Source organism: Fundulus heteroclitus, chromosome 9 (genome assembly GCF_011125445.2).
Source record: "Fundulus heteroclitus isolate FHET01 chromosome 9, MU-UCD_Fhet_4.1, whole genome shotgun sequence".
Taxonomy (NCBI): Eukaryota; Metazoa; Chordata; class Actinopteri; order Cyprinodontiformes; family Fundulidae; genus Fundulus; species Fundulus heteroclitus.
Window position 1 is genome coordinate 3,594,088 of NC_046369.1, and position 23,900 is coordinate 3,617,987.

General features: G+C 40.1%; 1 protein-coding gene across 2 annotated transcripts in view; it reads right to left on the bottom strand.

Moving 5' to 3' along the window:
• The window catches only part of LOC105936917 (contactin-associated protein-like 4), a 140,767-nt gene that overhangs the window by 50,839 nt on the left and 66,028 nt on the right, over window positions 1-23,900 (bottom strand). For both annotated transcript variants that reach the window (XM_036140853.1, XM_036140852.1), the window contains exons 6-10: window positions 21,388-21,563; window positions 19,473-19,619; window positions 16,182-16,449; window positions 14,768-14,917; window positions 7,438-7,609 (exon numbers count right to left, since the gene is read on the bottom strand). In XM_036140853.1, coding sequence (XP_035996746.1) covers window positions 7,438-7,609; window positions 14,768-14,917; window positions 16,182-16,449; window positions 19,473-19,619; window positions 21,388-21,563 — 913 coding nt within the window. The remainder of the gene's footprint in view (window positions 1-7,437; window positions 7,610-14,767; window positions 14,918-16,181; window positions 16,450-19,472; window positions 19,620-21,387; window positions 21,564-23,900) is intronic.

The following is a 23,900-nucleotide window of genomic DNA, read 5'->3' on the forward strand; positions in this document are numbered from 1 at the left end:
ATTTAGTAAAAAAAAAGTCCACCTGTGTGCAATCTAAGTATTACATGTTCCCTCAGTATAAACATATTTCCTGAAAGGCCTCAGATGCTGCAGCACCACTAAGCAAGAGGCATCACACCATGAAGACAAAGGAGCTCTCCAAACAAGTCAGGGACAGAGTTGTTGAAAAGTACAAGTCAGGGTGGAGTTATAAAACAATATCCAAATGTTTGAAATTCCCCAGAGCACCATTATATCCACCATCTTCAAATGCAAAGTACTTGGTACCACAAGAAACCTGCCAAAAGAGGGTCGCCCAGCAGAACTCAAAGACCGGGTCAGGAGGGCATTAATCAGAGAGACAGAACAGAGACCAAGGTTAACCTCTAAAGGAGCTGCTGAGGTCCACAGCAGAGACTGGAGGATCTGTGCGTAGGACCACAAGGAAAAGACTATGTCTAGTGCAAGCCCTGCTCATCCAAAAAAACATGGTGGTGGCAACATCATGCTATGGGGATCCTGGGAAACTGGTACGATTTGAGGGAAAGATGGATGGTGCTACATACAGAGTCATACTTGAGCAGAACCTGTCAGCCTGCCTGTGATTAGCGACTGGGACGGAGGTTCACCTTCCAGCAGGACAACGACCCGAAGCACACTCCTAAAACAACGGCAGTGGTTTACGGGAGGTTGTGAATGCTTTGGTAAGGCACTGCTGGTTGACTGATAGCCTGATTACAAAGCATTTATGAATTCTTCATCAGGCTAATATTGTTGCTATCTATGTTTCTGTTGTGTTGTATGACTCCATCAAAAAATTAACTTTCCTTTTTTTTGGCAAAGCAAAATGGTGTATTGTTTTTGGAACAGTTTTTAACTCTTAGTGTGATAAGCCCGACATTCAGTCATATTCAATAAACTTCCATATGCATTTCCAAGAGACTTGTTTGTCAGATTAAAAAGTATCTTATGAAAAAAATAAACTGCTTTTAAGCCGGTATTAAACATTCAACATATTTTTCGATTAAGCACTAAGCATTAAGCAAACATGTTTTGCATTTCTGCATGAAGAATGTAGCTTTTTTTATTAGCCTGATGTAATATTCTGATCTTAAATGTTGTGATTTTATTAGCCAGAGATGGAGGAAAAAAAACTTAATTAACAAAAACAAAGGGTTTAAACATCATAAGTCTCTGTTAGTTTTTATAATGTGTTTCCCTTGGTGAATTCAGTTGCTGAAATAAATGAGCTTTTCAAAGATATTCTAAGTTATTTAATATGATTGTATTTAAAGGTCACAGAGAATCAACATGAGCAAATGATCTGCACATGCAGTCGTTGATCGCTTTCTTCATTATTGCTTCATGTTAACTAAAATGTGACATCTCCAAATAGAGTAGGCAGCTCTTTCTAAAGTCAATGCCTTGGTAACACGAGAAATTTACACAATGAGAAGTACTTTTCATTTGGATCTCCTCAACAGGTCTCTGGCATAATTCATATTCTGCAGCTGATTGAGCCTCCCAACACACTGGATGTTGCAGATCAGGAGACAGAATGAGGAGAGAGTAACTGGAGACTCTCTGGTAAGGTTTGACAGTGTGCTATAATCTCTCTTGGGTGACTGAGCATCCAGGTTTCCAATCTTCCAGGTTTCTATTACCGCCTCTGGCTAAACCAACGTGGCGTAGCAGGTTTGCTGACATGCACACGATTACTACGGAGGCTGACCGGTATGTCCTGCGAAGGCTTTAGGCGACGGCAGCCTGCTTAACAGCAAAAGAGGGACAGGAGGGAAGGTGTGTATTTCTACTGGTTTGGATCTCTGCAGCACCTGCTCAGCCATTCACAGTCACCTCTCTCTTTTATTCAAAAAGTGACACAGAGCAATACGATGGCCATAAAAAGTGTAGATGACATACCAGCTGACACACACACTTGTTGACATCGGGTTTATATAAAGTTGAAACAGATATTTATGGCTGTGCAAATTATCATCTTAAAATCAGTGCCTACCAGACTTTCATTCCAAAATAAGTTAAAAACAAACAAACAACTGGACTTTTTTCCGAAGTTTGAAGTCGTTTCGCTTCCCATCCAGAAACCTTTCTCAATTCAAAAGTCTGGAGAAGTATGGAGTTCCAAGCTTTATATTATTGCCCAAAAAGGCACTCCACACCACTCCAGACATTTGAATTGAGAAAGCTCTCTGGATGGGAAGCGAAACGTCTTCAAACTTCGGAAAAAAGTCAAGTTGTTTGTTTTCTAGCTTTTTTTTGGAATGATCATGACCTGGATGACTGAGAATCTTCACCACCAACCAGACTTTCAGTTTTTCTGAAAACGTTTCGACAGTTATCCAGGAGTCTTGGTCAGGTCGCACTTGAGCGACCTGCAGTTGACGCACTCCTGTTTCTAAGCACATGGAGGCCCGTCCTCCAGATGCAAACCAGCGAGCCGCCTGTCACTGCCCTGGCTTGTTAGAGGCTATTGCTTAGAGTTAGTTAGTACTTGCTCACCTGAATCCTGGTGGGACTGCCTATGTAATCTCTTTGGAAAGAGTTGGAGGATCAATTATTGAAGAATAGCATTTTTCATCTTGCCTAAGATTAAAACAGTCTTGGATTCTTCTGTTTTATATCATAATTACCAAAATTAGTTCTATTTCCAGCAGAACCATCTCAGGTTAAAGCTGCAATAGGTAACTTTTGTGTACATTTCTTTTTTACATATTTGTTAACAGTACAATATGAGACAGATAACGTGAGGGGATAAAAAAGGTTGGGCAAAAAGGGGGGACTTGTGAGCCTTAGAACCCCATTCTAGATTCTAAGTACAGGGTCTGCTGTTGGTGTGTTGCTGCAGGAGTGACAGGAGTACTTCCCAATACACTTAGAAAAGTTACTCAGGGCAAGTTTTAAAATTTATGTCAACAATTCATTGCCATTTAACACGTAAAAGGATGTTTGCTGGGTTAAATCGTTTTTTTTTCTCTCTCGAGTAAACGTTACACAATTGTGCTAATATGTCTAAACTGGAAATAAAATGTTAGCATAACGTGGAAAACTGCCCAGGTTATGCAGTGTGAAATCGTTAAAAACATAATGTGGAAATACTGAAGTAACATCACAAGACATCAGCTTGGAAGAAAAAATGTTTTTGGGGGTAAAAAGGGTTTTGCAAATGGACAATGACCCCGAGCACAAGGCCAAACTAAGTATGAAGTGGCAACAAAGTGAACGAGTGGACAGAGCTGAAACAAAGCAGCCTGTGATCCCGTTCAGTTGCACCAGATCTGTCAGGAGCAATGGGCAAAAATTCCTGCAAACTAGAAACTTGTTACAGTTTAGCCTAAACGTTTGATCCAAGTCACACAATTTAAAAAGCAACTCTATCATATACTATGGAAACGTGTGTACATTTCTGAAAGCAAAGAGTTTTTAAAAAGGAATTATTTTGCCGTTTAATAAATAGCAATAATTTTGGTAATCCTACACGAGCTAAAACAGGAAAAGTTTGGTCTGATTTCATCTCATGTGACTTTTTATGGAGTAAATATTGTTTCACCTCTAGCTGCACCTCATTTCAACACATTTATTCTGTGTAACCGCTGGTCTGCCAGCTACTCTTTTTAGAAGCTGCATGTTGTGCTGCTGTACCTCGGTGTGAATGAGAGACCTGACAATGAATCCCTGAGCAGGTGCCAGACAGCAGAAATAACGCCCCCCCCCCCTCCTTCCCCTCCTTCCCAGGCATTTAAATGTCTGTTAAATGCCTGGGAGAAGCAAAATGGTCTGAATTACCAGCTTTTTGCCAATTTTATCTATAAAGCTTTAGACTTCCATTCCCAGAAACTCTTCTGCACGCTGTGGATAGAGGCGTGGGTTGCCACAGCAGTTCAGAAGGCTCACATGCTTTATTCTGTATGCCAACTAGGTGTTTGTCTTGTGTTTGAACTCCTTTCAATATGTCAAATACAAAGGTGATGTTTAAGAACTTTTCTTGTCCTCCAAATCAGAGAAGACGGCAAGTAACCTTGATTTTATTCTTTCCCTCATCGGTAACTGAGAGCAAGCACTGTCCTATCTCCTTTTTTGTGTGTCCTGTCTTGCAATGTGCCAATAAGAATTGTTGTCCTAGTGCCAGAAAGAGCCCAACAGATTTTATTCTCACAAGTGCAGCATTATCGCTTTCGCCATAGTGCTCTGCTTGATTTATATATGTAAATAGTTTTAATATGTGAGGAATAATTCATGTTATGTGGACACTATATTGAAAAAGTAGAAAAGGAGAGAGAAACGAGAAGAAAAAAAAAAGAAAAGGAGAAAAGGTGAAAGAGACAGGAGACAGAAGAGAGATCGACAAAACTCCATCAGTCTGCTTCATTGTCTGTAAAGAGAGATGTAAAAAGAACAGCACAACCAACTGATATAGAACTACAGATACAATGCAGCAACACCTTGATACCATTACTGAAGTATATAGTATTAATCAATACGAAATGTATAAAGTGGTAGCTGAAGATAAATATTGATGAGTATGTAAGTAACCAGATCCAAGTACCTGTAAGTGTTTGTGAGCGTGCGCTTGTGTGTGTAAGGTTTATCCTTGGGGAAAATGCTTAATAGTAGTTGTGAAGAGCCAAAGCCAGCGGAGGGGGGCAGGATGGGGGTGGGGGGGGTGGGCTCTGCACCAAGCGGAGACTTGAGATGTCCTTGGGAGAGAGAGCAGTTCAAACCCAACCTGACAAATGGACAAAAAAAACCCCACAGTCTCAATCACTCACTCCCACCCCAGTGCTCCCACACACAATACACACAAAAAAAAGACACAATACAAACCTTTGTATCCATCACACACATCCCCTATACCCAGGTCTCCCCCAAAGGAGGACCAGGCACCCGGACCCGGTACGTGAACCCTAAAGTCAAGATGAGGACGGGGGGGGGGGGGGGGGGGGATTCCACCACAACCCCACCTTTCCGGCCCTGGCCCCCCTATCCCGCACCCAGGCCAGACAACCCACGGGACAGGCCCCCACAGGATGGTGCCAACATGGCCCGGATGGGCTAGTCAACCAGAACCCCCCCCCCCCCCCCCCCCCCCCACACACACACACACACACACACACACACACACACACACACACACACACACACATACATGCACACACACTCCCTCCCCCTCCATACCCTAGCCACACACCCCCACCCATTCCCAAGGCAGTGGTGCCCGCCCCTGCCCCGGCCAGCTGCCCGGCACCAACAACAGCCGCCAGCCAAGACCCCTGACCAGGTGACCCGCTCCTCCTGCAGGTCCCAGACTCCGGGCGGTAATCAGAGAACAGAGGTGTGAGAAAGACCCCGATCCTCCTTCCGCCTGCTCAAATGTTCTGTGTTGTTCTCGAGTGCGTTTAAAATTGGGAGTGCCTGGCACAGTCCACCCCGAAGGTAGCTGGTGCCAGCGCCCCCCCAAGCAACCTACCCAGAACCCTCAATCTCTAAATGTGAATGGGGACAGAGGGAGCGATCAGAAGTGAGACCTACACAATAAGCCCCCCCCCCCCCCCAAAGATGTCTTTACCCCCCTCCTCCCCAGACAGAGCCCTACATATATGTGTGTTGCACTGTCCTATCTCTAAGTCAGATTGGCAGGAACAAAACCTATTTTCTCTGTTTTTTTTTTAATTGATTGGCCTCCAAATAAGAACATAAAATGCTATTATTTTCTCTACTAACTCCTCAGTATAGCTGCACATAATAGCTACGTTTACGTGGACAAATGAGTGTTTCACTTTTACTTTCTCCGTGACTTCGGGTTAATTCTTTTATAGGTTCATAATTTTCATTGTCATCAAATGTTCTGGCATGCTTTTGTAACTGACACTTTGCCCGTTCCATCTCACTATGGAATTTTTCCAATTAAGTTCTAAAGTGTTTTGTAAAGTGTTCCTTTTATATTGTCTGTCAGTGTATAATAAATATAATACTCATTTTGTGTTGGAGACATTTATGAACTTTTTTAAAAAGCTTTAATTTAATTGAATTAAATTTTGTTTTTCTGGAGTTGTTCTTGGTGTGGTCTTACAGCCAGCAAAATAGCAGTTTCTTACGATTATATAATGACTGGTCTCAATAGCTACGTTTACGTGGACAAAAGTAATCGGAATAAAGGGCTGATCTGAATAAAAAAGTGTCATGTAAACAAGTTCAATCAGAATGAAATTGTAATCCGAATGAGAGTTGTGGTTTATGCGGATTCATAATCTGATCAACGTGCATTTAAACACTTGTCAGGCTCATGTTATTCTGAATGTGGCCCGACGTAAACATGATAACTGCATGTCAGAGTGGTTCTAATCTGAATAAAGTCATGTGCATATACATTCACTTTATGATTGGATTAATTGATTATGTGCCCATGTAAATGGTAGAATCAGATTATATTTGGTTTTTAAGTTTGAATACATTTCAATCCGATTGTGAAATGTTGTGCATGTTAACAGAGCCACTGTAAGCTAATTAGCTTTCAACATGTGAAAGGAGTTGTATTGATGAACCGCTAACAGTGACTTGAGCTGAAGAAGGATTGATTTTTCAACACAATATTTTGGTTTTCCTTCTGGATCACCTATGTCACTTTTTGGAGGGCTGCAGTTGTAAGCCCTACAAATCTCTGTGTTAGTTGGTTTATTCTCACGGTAAACATTTGCGACAATTCAAAAGGAAAAACTTTGCAATGATTTTAAGAAAACAATCAATTTTCTCATTCCATGTTTAGTTTATTTAGTTTGATTTTATCTGCATCTAAATAAAATTGTGCAGCAAATTGGAAAGTTAAGCCGCAATTAAGTTAGGTAAACATCTGCATGTGACTCTGCATCCTTAGAAATATGAAAGCATATTACAAATATAGAAAGTGATGAGTTCAGAAAGGCAAAGTATCCCTGAAAGTTTATCCAAATGAAAATAAGCAGTATAAAAACATTACTGCTGGACAAATCCAGTAACATCTAACACAATTCAATTATATTGACCTCTTTTCTCTTAATTACAGTACAATACTGACAGCTAGTTGTTCTGGACCTTCAGAGATATAATAGCCTTAAGTTTTCTCTTAACCTTTTCTAAATTACAACAGTTTTGTTACATCACAATTCCTTATCCAGGTGAAGAAAACACCAAGCAGAACCCTCAATGATTGATCTCAGAATTTAGAGAAACACTGATGAATTGAACAGGATAAAAAAGCATTAAACAGGTGTAAATCATCAGTCATCAGTGTTTTAGAAGTACACAATTAAAGAATTTATACCAACAATACATAGAACAAAAAAATATTGTAAGAGCCTTATAAAGTTCTTTACATGTTCAATAGAGTGAAACTACTGTTTACTGCCTGTTTACCGCAAAGCAACGCAGGACAAGTAAAACTGTTCAAACTTTAGTTGCACAAACCTGTCAATGATGCCACACATATCAATCTGCAGCGCACTGTAGTTTCCCAGCCGCCTTTCCTGCACTTTTATTAAGTCCACTGGTTGGCCGTCCAACTTTAAGAGACGCATACATCCCTGAAACACTTGGAACGGGTTTCTGCAGTCCCAGCCGCCTCTGTGAGCAGGACAGCCTAAAAACAGAGATACAAATTACTTGGATGGTTTGAGAAACATCGGAGCAGGCAAAAGTCAGAAGATACCTATTATTTGTAGGACTTATTGACGATGTGGCAAGACCAACTTCGAATTGGAGTTTTGAGTTGAAATGAAGAATATTTTTGATCTGAGTCAACACGCAAGACGGTTCAAATAAAAACAGCAGTCAGGCCAGCTAGGAGATATGAAAAGGTAAATATTAAGTCACCACTGAATGTGAGAGCCATGATCTTGAGCCGGAAAAGGGCAAAGTACCTTCTCGATTAAAACTGGGTTCTGTTGCTTTCTTGTGTTGGTTAAAAGACTTGTAGCAGCATTTTGAACTGACTGGAGCAGATCTTTCTTATTCAAACTCATTCTAGGCTATTATACCACCATAATTTTGTGCCGCCACAATGAAAGTCTGTTAGCAACATGTTCTTTTATCTGAAATTGTGTTAGTTTTACACAATTGGTATAAATTGAGCTGGGAAAAGGGTAGAGTGCCTTCTGCGGGTTGGGGAGGATGTCCTGCCTCTAGTGGAGGAGTTTAAGTATCTCGGGTCTTGTTCACGAATGAGGGAAAGATGGAACGGGAGATCAACAGATGGATTGATGCTGCTGTGGTGAAGAGAGAGCTGAGCCAAAAGGCCAAGCTCTCGATTTACCGGTCGATCTACGTTCCTACCCTCATCTATGGTCACGAGCTTTGGGTCGTGACCGAAAGAACGAGATCCCGGATACTAGCGGCTGAAATGAGTTTTCTCCGTAGTGTGTCTGGGCTCTCCCTTAGAGATAGGGTGAGGAGCTCAGTCATCCGGGGAGGACTCAGAGTAGAGCCGCTGCTCCTCCACGTCGAGAGGAGCCAGTTGAGGTGGCTCGGGCATCTGGTCAGGATGCCTCCTGGACGCCTCCCTGGTGAGGTGTTCCGGGCACGTCCCACCGGGAGGAGACCCAGGGGAAGACCCAGGACACGCTGGAGGGACTATGTCTCTCTGACTGGCCTGGGAACGCCTTGGGATTCCTCCTGAGGAGCTGGCCCAAGTGGCTGGGGAGAGGGACGTCTGGGCCTCCCTACTGAAGCTGCTGCCCCCGCGACCCGACCCCGGATAAGCGGAAGAAGATGGATGGATGGATGGATGGCTGGATGCGAGGGCTTCATTGTCTAAGATGCAGAGGTATACACATATTACTGGGGAGTATAGTTTCTCAAGAATAGAGTTTGTTCTATTTTTGCACATGTAGAAATGTGACCGTTAGATTAAACCTGGATCAACATGTTCACAGTGGCTCATAAATGTAAGGTTAACACTTAAATTTTTTTCACATTACGTCACAGTACGACCACAAACCTCAATGCACTTTATTGCAACCTTATTTGACAGGGCAACACAACGTAGTGCAAAATTAGGAAGTGAAAATGATTTGTAAAAACTCATTACAGAAGAAAATCTGAAAAGCTTGGCACATATTTGCAGTGAGCCCCTTTAACTCCGATTGCCTGCTGAAGTCACCTAATTAGTAAAATCCTCCTGTGTGTCATTTAATCTCAGTATAAATACAGCTGTTCTGCAAAGGCCCCAGAAGTTTGTTGGACAACATTTGCATTCAAGCATCAAGGACACAGCATACAGGTCAGGGGATGGGGTTCCGGTGAGGTTTTAAGCACAGATAGGTCATAAAACACTATCCCAAGAGGGTGTCGTTAAAACTAAATGTCCTTGAGACTGGTGCTGTGCAAAGATATAAATGGAGCTTAAGACCGTTTTACTCAAAGGGGTTCTTTATTTCTTGTTAACTAAATTTTACACTAGAACTCATTGGCCGATTCACTGAAAGTAATAGTTTGCACATTTTTATTATGGAGAACGAGAGTACAATGTCGTAGAAAAAGTAGAGTTTGAAAACAATTTATAGTTTTCCTTCCATTTTATAATTGTTCCCTAAATTGTGTTTGACTGTTACATAAAATCCCAACAAAAGTCGTAATCTTTGTGATGGAACACATGTAAAAAAGAAAAAAAGTAAAAAAGCTCAAAGGTCAAATCCCCTGAAAAAGGCACCGATTCCAACGTAAATGTTATCATTTGTGTTCCCAGCAAGGTTTGAGCAATTTTTTTTAGACTTTATCCTGCAGACTGAAACCTTATTTAACTGCAATGTCAGGGGTCAGAAGCCTGAAGGTTTTCTTCAGCACAACTCTGACTCTGAGATGCTGTAAAAACAAAAACTAAAAACAAAAACTTATATGTGGAGGCCGTTAATTACAAACTATAATGGTCGACCTACTGCTCAACAAAAACGTATAGTATAAAGTAAAAAACCAACAAAAAGCCTGACGCCAGTTATAACTATCTGCGCTAAATAGTGTCTGTGCTAAGTCAACGGCCACTTATTCAGCCTAAAAGAGAAAAAGATGAGACTTCTGCGCTGTCACTTTACATTTTAGGATCATTTGTAAGTGATCTCTCGTATTTTAAAGCGTGTTTGTTGTCTTTTGAGGATCCTGTACAAAGAAAATGTAAAACAAACAGTAATGTCTTTATTCAAATTAGGCAAATGCTGCATGAATAAATGTCGGCTTTTATCAGCCAGTTTCCCTCGAACTCCTTTGCACTTAATTTTGCCTGTGGGATGTGTCTTTTATTTTTTTCTATAGTCATCTCTTCCTCCCGGCACAAGACGAGCATGATCCTGTGAAAAAGCTACGTGTCTTATCCGTCAGAGATTTACGTTTTAGGTTTATCCTGAATGATGATGACACACTATGGCCAAATCCGACGCTTTCGCTGCAGGCTCTGGATTGCTCCAGTTACAGGCAGCCTGTCAGCAACGCAGCTCAGCTTGTGCCAAGAGAAGAAGAAGGGACAAAGATGGCACACTGTTCTCTGTCGCTTTAAATTTTAAGCACTGGAGATTTTGAAGAACCTTTTGTTAAGGCATTGACAAAGAGGGCAACTTTCAAAATTACAAGCTACAGGCAGAAAATAGATCTCAGAGTTCATATTTAAATTATGGTCAACGCACAGCACATTCGCCAACTGTAAATTCGCAACTCCTTCTAGGCTAATCAATAACTGTGTAACACATAATGTACATCATTGTTCCTTTGGCTGTCTACAGCAACAACAATATATTGATAAAACTGTAGCTCAGGGTCTCATGTTTCGCTTCAAAACCGCGAAATGAACTCCGCTCATTTGTAGAGGTATATAAAACATTAATGTAGTGCTCATTAAACATCAGTAGGGTGGAAAATATGAAGCTCAGTTGAAACAGTAAAGCGCAATTTTGTAGTGTGTTTAATTTCTGAATTTTAGTTGAGTACCTGCAGCAATCCCTACAATACTTTATACTTCCCTCACCGATCTCCACCAAAAAGAGATATGTGCAGAGATTTAATGTGCTGTAAAAACAGTCCTAAAAAAGAGGAAGGACATTTTTAGCCCAGTGAGGAACAATACACCCATTATGGTCAGAACCTCCCAGTGCATCACATCCCAAAGCTAGTATATTCAGACCTGGTGCATGTGAAAGCTACCGGAGTACAGTGAACTCATTGCTCTTAAAAAAAAAGTTTTTAGGTGATTTATTAATGTTTTGTAGCATGGTGCTTTATCCTGCTGGAAGAACTCATCTGAAGATAGGTACGCTGGGGTCATAAAGTGATGAACATGGTGAACAACAATAGTTAGATAGGCATCAGGATTTAAATTATGTTCAAGTGAGATCAAGGAGCCCAAAGTGTGCCAATGAAATATTTCCCACACCATTACGCCACCAGCAGCAGCCTGAAATTGTGAAACAATGCCGGATGGATTCATGCGTTCGTGCTGTTCATGCCTGATTCTGATCCTGTGATCTGAACTGAGACTCATCAGAAAAAGCAACATTTTCCCAATCTGTTATTCCTAAGTTTCTGTGCAAATTGGAGCCTCGCTTTCCTCTTGTTGGGAGAATGATGTGTGTGGTGAGTGCGAGTGTGGGTAAGAGCATTTTTCTTATGGATAAACCTTACCTACACAAGCCCACTCTCACAAACACCTACAGGTGCTTTGATTTAGGTGCTTACAGATTCACTTCTATACAGAAAACCCCTATTTTTATCTTTAGCTGTCACTTTATACATCTTTATACATTTTATAATACTGTGTATTTTTCAGTGATGGTATCAAGGTGTTTGTTGTTTGTAACTGTAATATTTTATCGGCTGGTTTTGCTGTTCTTATTATATCTCTCTGTGCAGGTGTAGAAGCAGACTCCAAGGATGTTATATTGCTCTTCTTCTACATCTGCTCTTCTTTCTTTCATCTTTTCTCCCTTTTAGCTATTTTGTCTCATCTGCTTCTCTCTTTCTATCTTCCCGTTTCTGTGTCCATTTAACATGAAATAGTCCCAGCATAAAATATAATAAAGCTTCTTGCATATATAAATCTAGCGGTGAACTATGGTGAAAGCAGTAAGGCTCCACTTGTGAAAGGAAAATCTATTGGGCTCTTTTTAGCATTAAGACAATTCTTAAAGCTGTACCGCCAGACAGGACACATACAAAAAAATAAAAAAATAAAATAAAAAAAGAACAACACAGTGTGGTATTCTGCTGCTGTAGCTCGTCAGGTTCAAGTTTTGATGTGTTGGATATTCAGAGGTAGTATTCTGACTGACTCCTAGCTGTCATATTTGAGTATCTGAGCTGCTGTTGGCTTTATATCGTTATTAACCGGTCATTCACATAACTTGCTTTACATTTTTCTAGTCATTCTTTACATTGCAGATTTAAGTATTCAACACAGTATCTGTGAGACAAACAGATTTTAGGATACACCCAGGATGAGTGAAAAGCTTTTTGCTCCCTTTACATTCTTCTCTTTTAAGAGACAAACACGCAGGTTTTGTGGACAAATCTACAGATTTTTTCTTGTGCTGGCAGAATTTTCTCAGTAGAGGCAGGAAGCCTGCAGACGTCTGTCGCATTGATGGCAACTTCTGTACAGGTTAGAAAAACGATGCAAAATGGTAAATGTGGGTAAACATGTTCAGCTGAGAATAAAAATCTTACAACAAACATGAGATTTCATTTTGGTCAGGATGTCCACCACTTGGCGTGTCAGGTTAAAATCTGATAAACATGAACTCTGGCCAGTGTCATTTGTTTGTTTGTTTATTCACCAGCAGGCTTTCAACACTCACCATGTCAAATTTAATATCTTTATACAACAGAAGGGCTCTTATATCACAACTTTTCAATTTTAAAATCACTTCAGCACAAGACTCCAGTACTGAGGTGTTCCCCGACTGACCGTCAAGCTGCATAGCGCAGGAGCTGCCATGCTGCCCTAATAAAAAACTATTTCTGAAAGTTTTAGCCAGAAACAGTGGCCAACTGGGAACGATTTTCAGAGTCCCCAATACTGGGCATGTAGGAAGAAGCAGATGTGTTGCAGCAAACTTGCCTCACTTCTACAGTTTTGTCCAGCTGTGTGAAGGTACGCGTTTGGGCATCCCCTCAACTTGACAGAGCGATGAGGGACACAAAAAAACGCTCTTGCAACAGCAGATACTAATTTACTGGATTGAAAACCTGAATGAAAACCGTGTCTGTAAGGAAAGTGTCCAATTTTGTTGTCCCTAATGACTCAAATCTGAGTTGAGAACAAAACCTTCTGGTGTGGATTGCTTGCTGGGCCTTCACAGGTGCATTGAAGCACCAGAAGCGTGTCGGTCAGGGAAAGAAATGAAGCCACACGGAGAACATGTCTGCGGATGCTTTTTTCTCCCTTTCAGGAGAAGATCCATTCCAACTGTTCGGTACACATTTATTAGAATAAACATTCATATAACTTTGCAGTTATATATTTAAGCATGCTTTCGTCGGGATGAGTAGGGCAGCGACAAGGAAAAGCAGAAGAATAAAAGCTGTGGACGACTAAAATCACACATCATATATAACTGGAGGCTGAGCGCCAGTATGGCTTTATGTTGTCCCTGTGCAAAAATAAAACATATTTTTTTATTAGAGCTCATCTCTGTTTTATCTCTCCAACATCTTAACACCTTACTTTGAACTGCACCAAAACAGATGAAAGTTGTCTTTTTTTAATCTGGATGAAGCATTCATTTTCTCATTGGTTGCCTCATTAAACAAAAATATAGTCTAAGGAGAAATAGTTTTAACGGCCTCCTGGATGGGTTCTTCTACTCAAGGACCAACTAAATTATTTTCCCCCAACCTGGATTATTTTGACCTGGTTTATTGAGATGCATCACGGGCCTTTTTTGAGAAATAAAAAGGACCGACAATGCTTGAGTGTAATGCATTGAGTTAGTAGCAAACTTTCACCATCTTGTACATGGAAATATTTTGGTAAAAACATTTTGAACATAAAGAAGGTCTTGTAGGGACATCCCAATACAAATGTACTATTCAAAACGAGGAGCTTTATAAGCAACTCACAGCAGGACAAACTCTATTAATACATTAGCATTTAAGTCCATAAACAGTAAAGTGTACTTTTTTAAAACATGGCAAAAGAATGCACAAGTAAAAATGTTAAAGTATCAGTGGAATAAAATCTGTTTTGTAGTGGTGATGACTGTCAAAGCAAATGGAAATATTTTAGTAAAAACATTTTGAACATAAACAAGATCCATCCATCCATCCATCCATCCATCCATCCATCCATCCATCCATCCATCCATCCATCCATCCATATATCCATCCATCCATCCATCATCACGTTTATCCCTATTGGGGTCATGAGCGTTGCTGCTGCCTATTTCCAGCTGTCAATGGGCGAGAGGCGAGGTTCACCCTGGACAGGTCGCCAGTCTATCGCAGGACAAACCAGAGACAGACAGGACAAGCAACCATTTTTACACACACTCACACCTAAGGAGAATTTAGAGAGACCAATCAACCTAACAGTCATGTTTTTTGGACTGTGGGAGGAAGCCGGAGTACCCGGAGAGAACCCACGCATGCACAGGGAGAACATGCAAACGCCATGCAGAAATATCTGCGCTAAATAGTGTTCTTTATGCAGCCCCATAAAGAAGATGTCTTTTACAAATTTTCCCCGGTTTGCAAACATCTATTATTTGGCAAACTAAATGCAACACCTCACATCAGGCAGATCTTTGATATTCGCTCTTACCGCCAAAAAAGAGCAGAGCGTCTGCTGGAGGAAGAAGTGGGATGCTGGTGTGAGCGGTGGCTCCTTCGTCTCTGTCCACTGTGACGCTCAGGTGATTTTCCTCAGCGATCAGCTCCACAGAATGCCACTGACCGTCATTCAGACCCGAGCCTTAGCGTATGGACACAGACGCAGGCAACATCGCTTTAGACTTTGCACCAAGTCACATTAACTGCTTTTGATCTGTACGTATGGGGGTGTGTTTTATTTATTTCTACTTAGATTTCACACATTTTTACTTATAACTTATTTATTGTGTATTTATGTTGTGATATTTAACATCAGTGTTCAAAGGAATTAATTCAGTCATTCAAAACCTAAAATGTGAAACACGCTAAGGTTAAGGTCATGACACATTGAAAACTGTTCAACAGTCCAACAAAACGTGGATATTTAGAGAGATGACACCATCTATCATGTTTTGCACGTGTGCCACAAAGCTACTTTTGGTCCATCTGACCAGAGCTCTTCCTGCAACAGGTTTACAGCATCCTCCAACATGGCCTGTGGACAACTATCAGAGTTAATCCTCGTGTTTTCCTTTCCATAACTGGCTTTCTTCTTGCCACTTTCTATAAAGGTGGAGTATTTGTTATTTTAATCTGTTGTCCTTTCACCAGATTCTTCCACCTGAGCTGTAGATATCTGCAGCTGTTCTGAAGTTAACGTGGGTCCATTTGCTCATTCTCTGATCACTGCTCTAATTGTCCGACATGTGAGTTTAGCTGGATGGCCGTGGTTTTGCTAGCTTCGCAGCTGTACCACTCTTTCCATTTCCAGGCGATGCATTGAACAGACCTCCGTGAAACTTTTTGCGCCTGGAATACTGGTTTATAACCCAAAACTGCGTCAAATCTCACCAGGACTTTCTCCCTAACCAGTCTGCTGTGTTGTTTGAGGTCCACGATGCTAATTGTTCTCTAGAGTTCTCTAACAAACCTCTGAGGCCTTCACTGAAATTACATTACTGACATGTTGGCACAATTTCTTGAAATTGTGTTTTATTTTGGTATATTAGATTAAAGAGGGGTGAATTTAAATTCATACCACACAATTCTATGTTGTGTGTGTTGGTCTTTTACATAAAGTCCCAATTAAACGATTCTTAAATAAATTATGATACATTATGACGAAATAAAAAAAGAAGTGCAATTATTAGGAATACATATGCAAGCCACTGGTCTTATATAACTGCCCTGGTTAAGCCTGCTTAGCCACCGAACCCTTTGACAAAGGTAAACACACTAAATCAGCTGAGCTATCTGGCAATTCAGAACTACCATCAATGCTTTCTGTTTGTTTTACGTTTCCCGAGGCAGAAGCCAAATAAAATTCAGATCAGTGGATCCAGAAGAGAGAACATATCTAGACATACCTGTGCTGAGCTCTAGGAGTGTATTTCCAGCTTTACTGATCTGAAGGCGAAGCCTGGCGTCACTGAGATACAGGAAGACTGAGCCTTCCTGCTGTCGGAGGCCAAAGGTCAGGAGCAGCCCTGCCTTGTTCCATGTTCTGAACTGTAACGTCACAGAAACAACCCCTGACAACCGCGATGTCGGTACGGGCAGCTGGAGGAAGCTTCGAGAGTCGGTGAACGTCACGGCGACGAAAACTGGCTCACTGCAAGAAAAGGTCATGTTGCCCTGTTCAAAGAAGAGAAGGGCAGAAATTATTCTGAAGCAGATGACAAAACATAAATATTCATCAGCTGCGGCAGCTTGATCAGCTCGACTTGGTGTCACAGAGGTCTCATCAGCACTTCTTGGGAAAATGACACCTGTGCAACCATATTGATATTAGTGTCCATTAAAAACAAGAAGCTTCAGGGTTCTGTAGCATCGGCGCCCATCTTGTACCTTCTAAGCCCGGTGTTGCACCAGGAAAGGGAAAAAAAAGAAGCTACAGGAAACATTCTGTCTCAATTTTCCTTACACTGTTATAAAAACCTGTGAGTAATTCCTCAGGAGAAAATATATTCAAGACAGAACAGCTGATGCGAGATCATTTCCCCGCTAGGAAAATGTTTGGAAATTATTTTCAGTGCCACACAGTTTCCAGAATAATTCATAAACTCAGACTGTTTTGTTTTCTCCTTTCCTGCTTCACAGCTTCCTTTGCTTTGGGCTCTGCGAACTCCACAACGTGGATGTGATGACACCGCTGCCGATAATGAAGGAAGATATGATGACACTAACGACGCTGATGATGACAATGAGTGTAAAAAATTAGAAAAAACATCATGAAGTAGATGAGAAAAATAGTCATAATGATATTAATGTTCATGACAGTCTCCATTAGCATAATAATGATGCAGAGATGGAAGTGGAAATGAAGTTAGAGTTCAGCTTGCCTCAGTGTTAATATTGTGATTTCAAGGGAATTTAGTGTAAACAATTAATTAGTAAACAGAATTATCAGATCACATCAGTTCATAAATCTTGAACCTCTTGAAGCAAAAGGTAGAGAAGATACCACTCTTTGAATTTAAATTATGAACTGGTCCCTGAAATTTTTTTGGCTGGTAGCTTTGAAATGGCATAATTCCTTTGCTGTTTGACAAAATTAGTTTTAGATTTCTAAAAGTGTCCAGCTTCAGAAATTTTGCAGGAAAAAAACACAAAACATTAACTAGAAAAAATGTCAAAGAGCAAACTCTAAAGCCTTATGCTTTGTGCCTTATGCAGAGCAAAATTGGGTGCAATTAAGGGGTTTTATTTTATCACAAATAATGGACTATACAGATGGGCACTGAGTTTCCAAGACGGACCGAGTTCTCAGAATGATGCATGCTTTATCAGGAAGATTTCTCCATCCAGTGGTGCAGGAAACACCATTACTGTCATGATTCAAAGACTTCTGCGATCAGTACACCAATAGTTTTACATTTCTGGTGCTGTAACATATGCAGGCAAAACAAAGCCCTGCCCATCTTCCCATGTTCGCCAAATGTGCCGAGTCTGCACTTTTAGGCATGATATAATGGTACGCTCTGCTTCCCAATCCCTTTCCAGGATCCAACACTACTGGTGGCTTTGAAACAGTTCTGATATTATGAGGTTTTCATCGTGAAGCCTCATTTATGGTGCTAAGAAGTGCTTTTGAAAAATAAGCCTTTCTTCCCTCAGAGCATGGGGCATGTAAGCCTAAGAGTTTTTTTTAGACGTAGTTGACTTTATACCAGTTTGCAAATGTAGTATTTCCTTGTTATAGCAGCACCAATGCTAAACTTCATAATGCAAAATAATGGGATTTTTCTTAAATGCTAGTAATAAGTTAACGATCTTGATTCTAAATGGTTGTGACATTACTTTGAGTATACGATCTATGTTGCTGTAATATATAACAATGTATTTTAACGTCTAGTTGTGCATTCGTGCATGTGTAATTTAAATGTGGCTTTATTTTGCTGTTTTCCTACTAGAGCGAACAAGCGTACATCCTTTTAATTTAAATACCATTCATCATGGATGTACATTTTGTAAGGACATTAATGGAGGGCAGAATAACAACCATAGTTGTCTGTATTTACATGATGTTGTGATTATGTGTCCTTGTTCTGTCAAGTAACTAAGCTTCTCAGGGTTGTATTATTAATAGTAACACTAATACATTCTTAATTATGAATAACTCCTTCAATCCTGCTGTCTGTGTAATTGCTGTTTGTGTGTGAGTAAAGCAGCGGGAGTGTTTAATGTAAAAGTAGCTAATGTGTGAATGACTGAATCGCTTTAAGATTGATGAAGCCATTAAATGTCATGGAGGTAGCACTTCAAAGGAATTTATTTAACATACATAATATTAAAGAATTTTCTATCCCTCCATTTTTAGTTGAAAGTTTTTACTTTGTACTGTGGGCAACAGTAAGGGAGCTTGTCCTGTAGCTGGTGGGTTGCCGGTTCAATCCCCTGCTCTGACCATCTCGGTTGTTGTGTCCTTGGGCGAGACACTTTGCCTGCTGGTGGTGGTCAGAGGGCCCAGTGGCCCCAATGTCATCAGACTTGATAAAGAGCTGTACAAGCCATTTGAAATGTTATATCCAGAGATGCACGACCAAAGTGGACAGTGAACATTTTAGTTTTGATATATAAAAACAAAATACTTTCTTTTTAAATTTAAGAAGCAAAAAGTCCAACAAACCAAGTCAAAGTATTGTCCTCAGAGTTGGTTTAGTCTTGAAGTCTTTAGAGCATCTTTAGATTGTGATCCACCCATATTTAGCATGTCTGGAATCATTCTTTTTTTTAAGAAACAGTTATTGAACTGGGATTCAACAATGAAAAAACTACCAGCAAAAAAAAAAAAAAAAGAAAAGAAAAGAAAAAAGCAGATGGAAGGACTGTACATACTTGATATAAAATCAAGTATGACAACTGTTTCCAGCCCTGAACAGCGAGCTTCCAATAGAGTTAAGCAGATTTAATTGTTTTGGATGTCTATAGTAATGCTTTTTGTTGTTAAACAATGTGAATTCTGACTTTGCACAAGTTTAGGATCTTACAACTTCTTGACAATAAAACACTATATTACTGTTTAATCTAATGGGAAACAAATCATTATGAAACACCGGATCGTAACACTGTAGTGGGCATAAACTGCTTGTTATTCTGTCAAACTCTAAATAGCAGATCACACATTGAGGTTAAAAAATACGAACACAATATCTTACCACTGCAGTGACCTGTGGGCTGTTCTGTTTGGCCAGTTTGATCAAATTGAGGTCGTTGTATAACAGGTTTTCCAGGCAACCGTGAAAGTTCCTGTTGTGGAGGATGGGCGTTTGGAGTCCGTGGCTGTGGACAGCTCCCACACTCAGCTGCAAAACACATTATAAAAGACCAAAAGGCAGTCAGTCTTAGTTTTCTAGGTCAAAACAAAGATTGCAGAATTCTATCTTTGCACATTGTTTGCTGCTCGATATTCCATAGGGTAAATTCTACAATGAATCTGTGGTAAAAAGCAAGGAAAGGAACAAGCTGCCATTTTTTTTTTTTTTTTTTTGCATTACATAATTAAGTGGCACATTGGAAAAACTTGATTCTCAGTCCAGGTGTATTTTGTCTGCTGTATTTTAATTGGTGGAAAGGTTTGGTTTGTATTAGTTTCAACAAAGCAAACATTTTACTGAAAGAAAACTAATACCTATTGCTATAAGACGTGATTGCAGCATCCTATGACAACTATGTATTTTTCTCTTTATAGCCAGTAACACATTTTTACTGTTGTCTTTTGTTGCTGTTGCGGTGCTCTGTTACGGACTGGCGACCCGTCCAAGGTGTACCCCTGCTATCAGCCTCCCCATAGAAGTAAATTAAATTAATTAGTAATATAATAGTATTGTTTTTTGGTTAAAATTGGGTAATTAAAGACAAGAGATATGCAGACTTGTTACAAAGCATATTTTTTTAGCTAACTTAAATATGTTTTGCAGTTGCAATAATGCAACCAGTTAGTTTTATATCAATCAGTAGTTGTCTACTATTTGCAGTGTTTTTTTTTTTTGTTTTTTTTTTGCCTATCACTAAGATGTTGTACTGTATTATATTAGAGGTTGTATTATACAACCTCTAATTTACAGTCACGTTTTGAGTGGTATAGGACATATTTTTCTTCGGGTTGGAAGCAGTTGCGGCGGACGTCATTAGATGTTAATGATAAACATTATGCAATATGCATAACGTAGGTGACAGGCAGGGGCAAATTTGACTGGGTGTCAAACATAATAAAAACGGTGTTCCTATACTTAAATACCATCTGTGAAACCACAGCTGTTGCTTTTTGTAGTTTGCCCTTAACATGAAACAACCACTGACCTCTATACCATGGCCTTGCTTTACTGGGAACATCACACAAAAGATATGTGTGGCCAGCTGTGGCAGCTGGATTAGCACCCAAAGTATGAGACTATTTACACCAACAAGTCCAGTTTCAACCTGACTTGGGCACTCAACTAAGAAAACAATCAGAGCATTCTACTCTGTAATATAACTTTGCACTGACCAAATTGGGTTTCCATTTAACATGTTATGCATTAACATAATCTATTCTTGTATAAAAGGGACTTTAATCTTTAAACAGTATGATATCTGGCTAAATAAGGCAGACACGCCTAAAGATTTTTATTGCCTGACCATCATAACTCAATATAACCAGCATAGGTGCCCTGAAGGAAAGTAAGTAAATGTTCCACAAATATCACTCAAATGAACCAGTGTTGTCTATCCTCATACAACACTATGCAGGTGTTCTGTCTGCACTAATGAATTCTAACTCACTATAACATGCTGAATGCATGAATCCCAATTTCCTGTTTGTGTGATGACTGGTGTTTCCATTTAGCAGCAACCGCCCTTGTTGGCTTGTAGGGGCATCCCAATACAAATGTACTATTTGAAATGAGGGGCTTTATAAGCAACTCACAGCAGGACAAACTCAATTAATTAATTAGCATTTAAGCCCATATTAATTGCACATTTTTAAAACATGGCAACATGGCAAAATAATGCACACTATGATAGCAGTTTTTTAAATGGCAAGTCAAAATGTTAAAGTATCTTTACAAGTATTTTTGTTTGGCTTCTTACCATATAAATGTGCCAGTGGCTGAGCTCAGCCGGAAGGTGAACCTGCCGCAGGTTTTTATCCACCGTCAGATTGAGGTGAGTGCTGAGCCTTTCCAGCTTGATATGATGCCAGTGTTGGTCATCGAGCAGACTTCCAAGAGAAACAAGAAGTTTGCCTCCAGAACCTGAACTCACATCTGCATTACAGAGAAAAGGAAGTGAAGAAGAGAAATATAATGAAAAGAAGACTAACGTCTGTAGCTAATGATAAATCATCGGAAGTACATTGCACAGTGAAAAGCAGTTTATTTAAAAGTTCCATGTCAGCAGAATGTTTTTCCATGTGAATTATTATTTTTTTTATTAATTAAGTCTACATCAAGAAAGAGAATTAAATTTTATTTTTATATCGCCACTTCATGAAACATTTGGCACTTTCCAAAGCCAAATTCAATCAGGTTATACAGATCAGTCAATAAAATTTCCTATATAAGGGAACCCAGTTGATTGCATAAAAGTCCCGACAAGCAGCATTCACTCCTCCCAAAGAAGCAAAGAGTCTCAGGGAGAGTCGTCTGCATTGTTGATGGCTTTGCAGCAATCCCTCATACTGAGCAAGCATGAAGCGACAGTGGAAAGAAAAACTCCCCATTAACGGAAAGGAAAACCTCCAGCAGAACCACAACCAGGCTCAGTATGAACGGTCATCTGCCTCGACCGACTGGGGGTTAGAGAAGACAGAGCAGAGACACAACAAGAGAGACAACAACAAGAACATTGATAAATGTATTGTTGGTGCTCTGGTTAGCAGTGACATCATCCAGGGGGGCTCTTTTAAAACAAATACAGATGGAAAAAAATATGTGAGAACATCAATAGTCTTAATTTGAGTCCCATACCAGTCCCTTCCCTATGGGTGAAGAGCTCATCTATAGGGAAGTCTACACGAAGTTGGAGACAGATCATCTACTATTACCATCTAACATAGAAAATATTCCTGGGTCAATGTGTGCTTCTGTGCTTTCTGCGTCTCTGCTCTGTCTTCTCTAAGCCCCAGTGGGTCGAGGCAGATGACCGTTCACAATGAGCCCGGTTATGGTTCTGCTGGAGGTTAAAGGGGAGTTTTCCTCTCCACTGCCGCTTCATGCATGCTCAGTATGAGGGATTGCTGCAAAGCCATCAACAATGCAGATGACTGTCCACTGTGGCTCTACGCTGTTTCTGGAGGAGTGAATGCTGCTTATCAAGACTTGATGCAACCTGCTGGGTTTCCTTTGAGAGGAAACGCTTTGACCAATCTGTCTGGAGGATTACTGTAAAGTGCTTTGAGATGACGTGTTGTGAATCGGCGCTATATCAATAAAACTGAATTGAACTAGCTGCCCAGAGTGTGATTTTACACACTGTCCCTGTTGGGGTAAAACATCCATAATTGAGACTGTAAAGCAGTGTGTTAATATATCTTTGAGTGAACTTAATGAGGTTTTCAAAAATAAGGAGAGTCATTTTTTACACATTGCACATTTTTATAAACTCTACTTCAAGCTCGAAAGCATTACAAGAATATTAACTCACATTCTGCTGGGGTCAATATGTCCTGGTAAGACTTACCCCTCTCATTGTTCAGAATACACTAATTGGAACTTCAGACAGAAGACAATTCTTATGAAAACTGTATTATTTATATTTTTCTACTTTTCAAATGTATTATACTTTTTTTAAATTGCATTGTTTACTGATATGTAGATTTGTTTCTAGACAATAACACCACAATTAGAAGCCAGGTTAAAGTGACTGGAAAGACCTCCAGGAGGAGTCACTTTCAGCTTTCTTTTCTTCGTTTCTTTAACAGGCAGATGCTGAGGAAGGCAACCTCCAACATATCCGTTCAAATCGTCCACTCTTTAAAGACTTTGAATTTATTCCCTCAGCTCATCAATATAAACCGCATTCGGTGAACAACAAGCGAGACAGAGTTTCTTTTGTACATGCTGTTATTCTTGTGCTTAATAGCATAACACCTTCCTGTGTGCTGCCTATATTAACCTCAGGTTAATTGCACTATGCGGTTTTGTTTCTGTTTTCTCATGTTATTCAGTACACGTGGTGTGTGATCTACTGGTGTTTTTTTCTGTTATCCTTTTATCATGTATGGAAGGAATGCACAACTATTTATTGTTAGGATAGATAACATACATTTTATCAATGAACATTAGTAACACAAGACAGTTGCCCCCATGTTATGGTGAAGTGGACAAAAAAGAAAAGAAGAAAAAAAACGCAGGTTTGCATGATCTTATACAAAATGTGCTGTTGTATTGCTTTTTTGAAAGCGGTAAGACAAGGAGGAGGATCAGATGCAGACTGAGGAGGAAGCACTGATCAATTTTAATGCTGTTGGTCTTTGCAGAATATTCTCTGTAATTGCATCTGTACAAATTGTAGCAAACTGTCAAATGAAGTGTAGACGAAAGTTCAAGCTGGAAGTCTCACCTCCGTCCACTGATCACCTTGTCAATCGGCCGAGGGCCAGC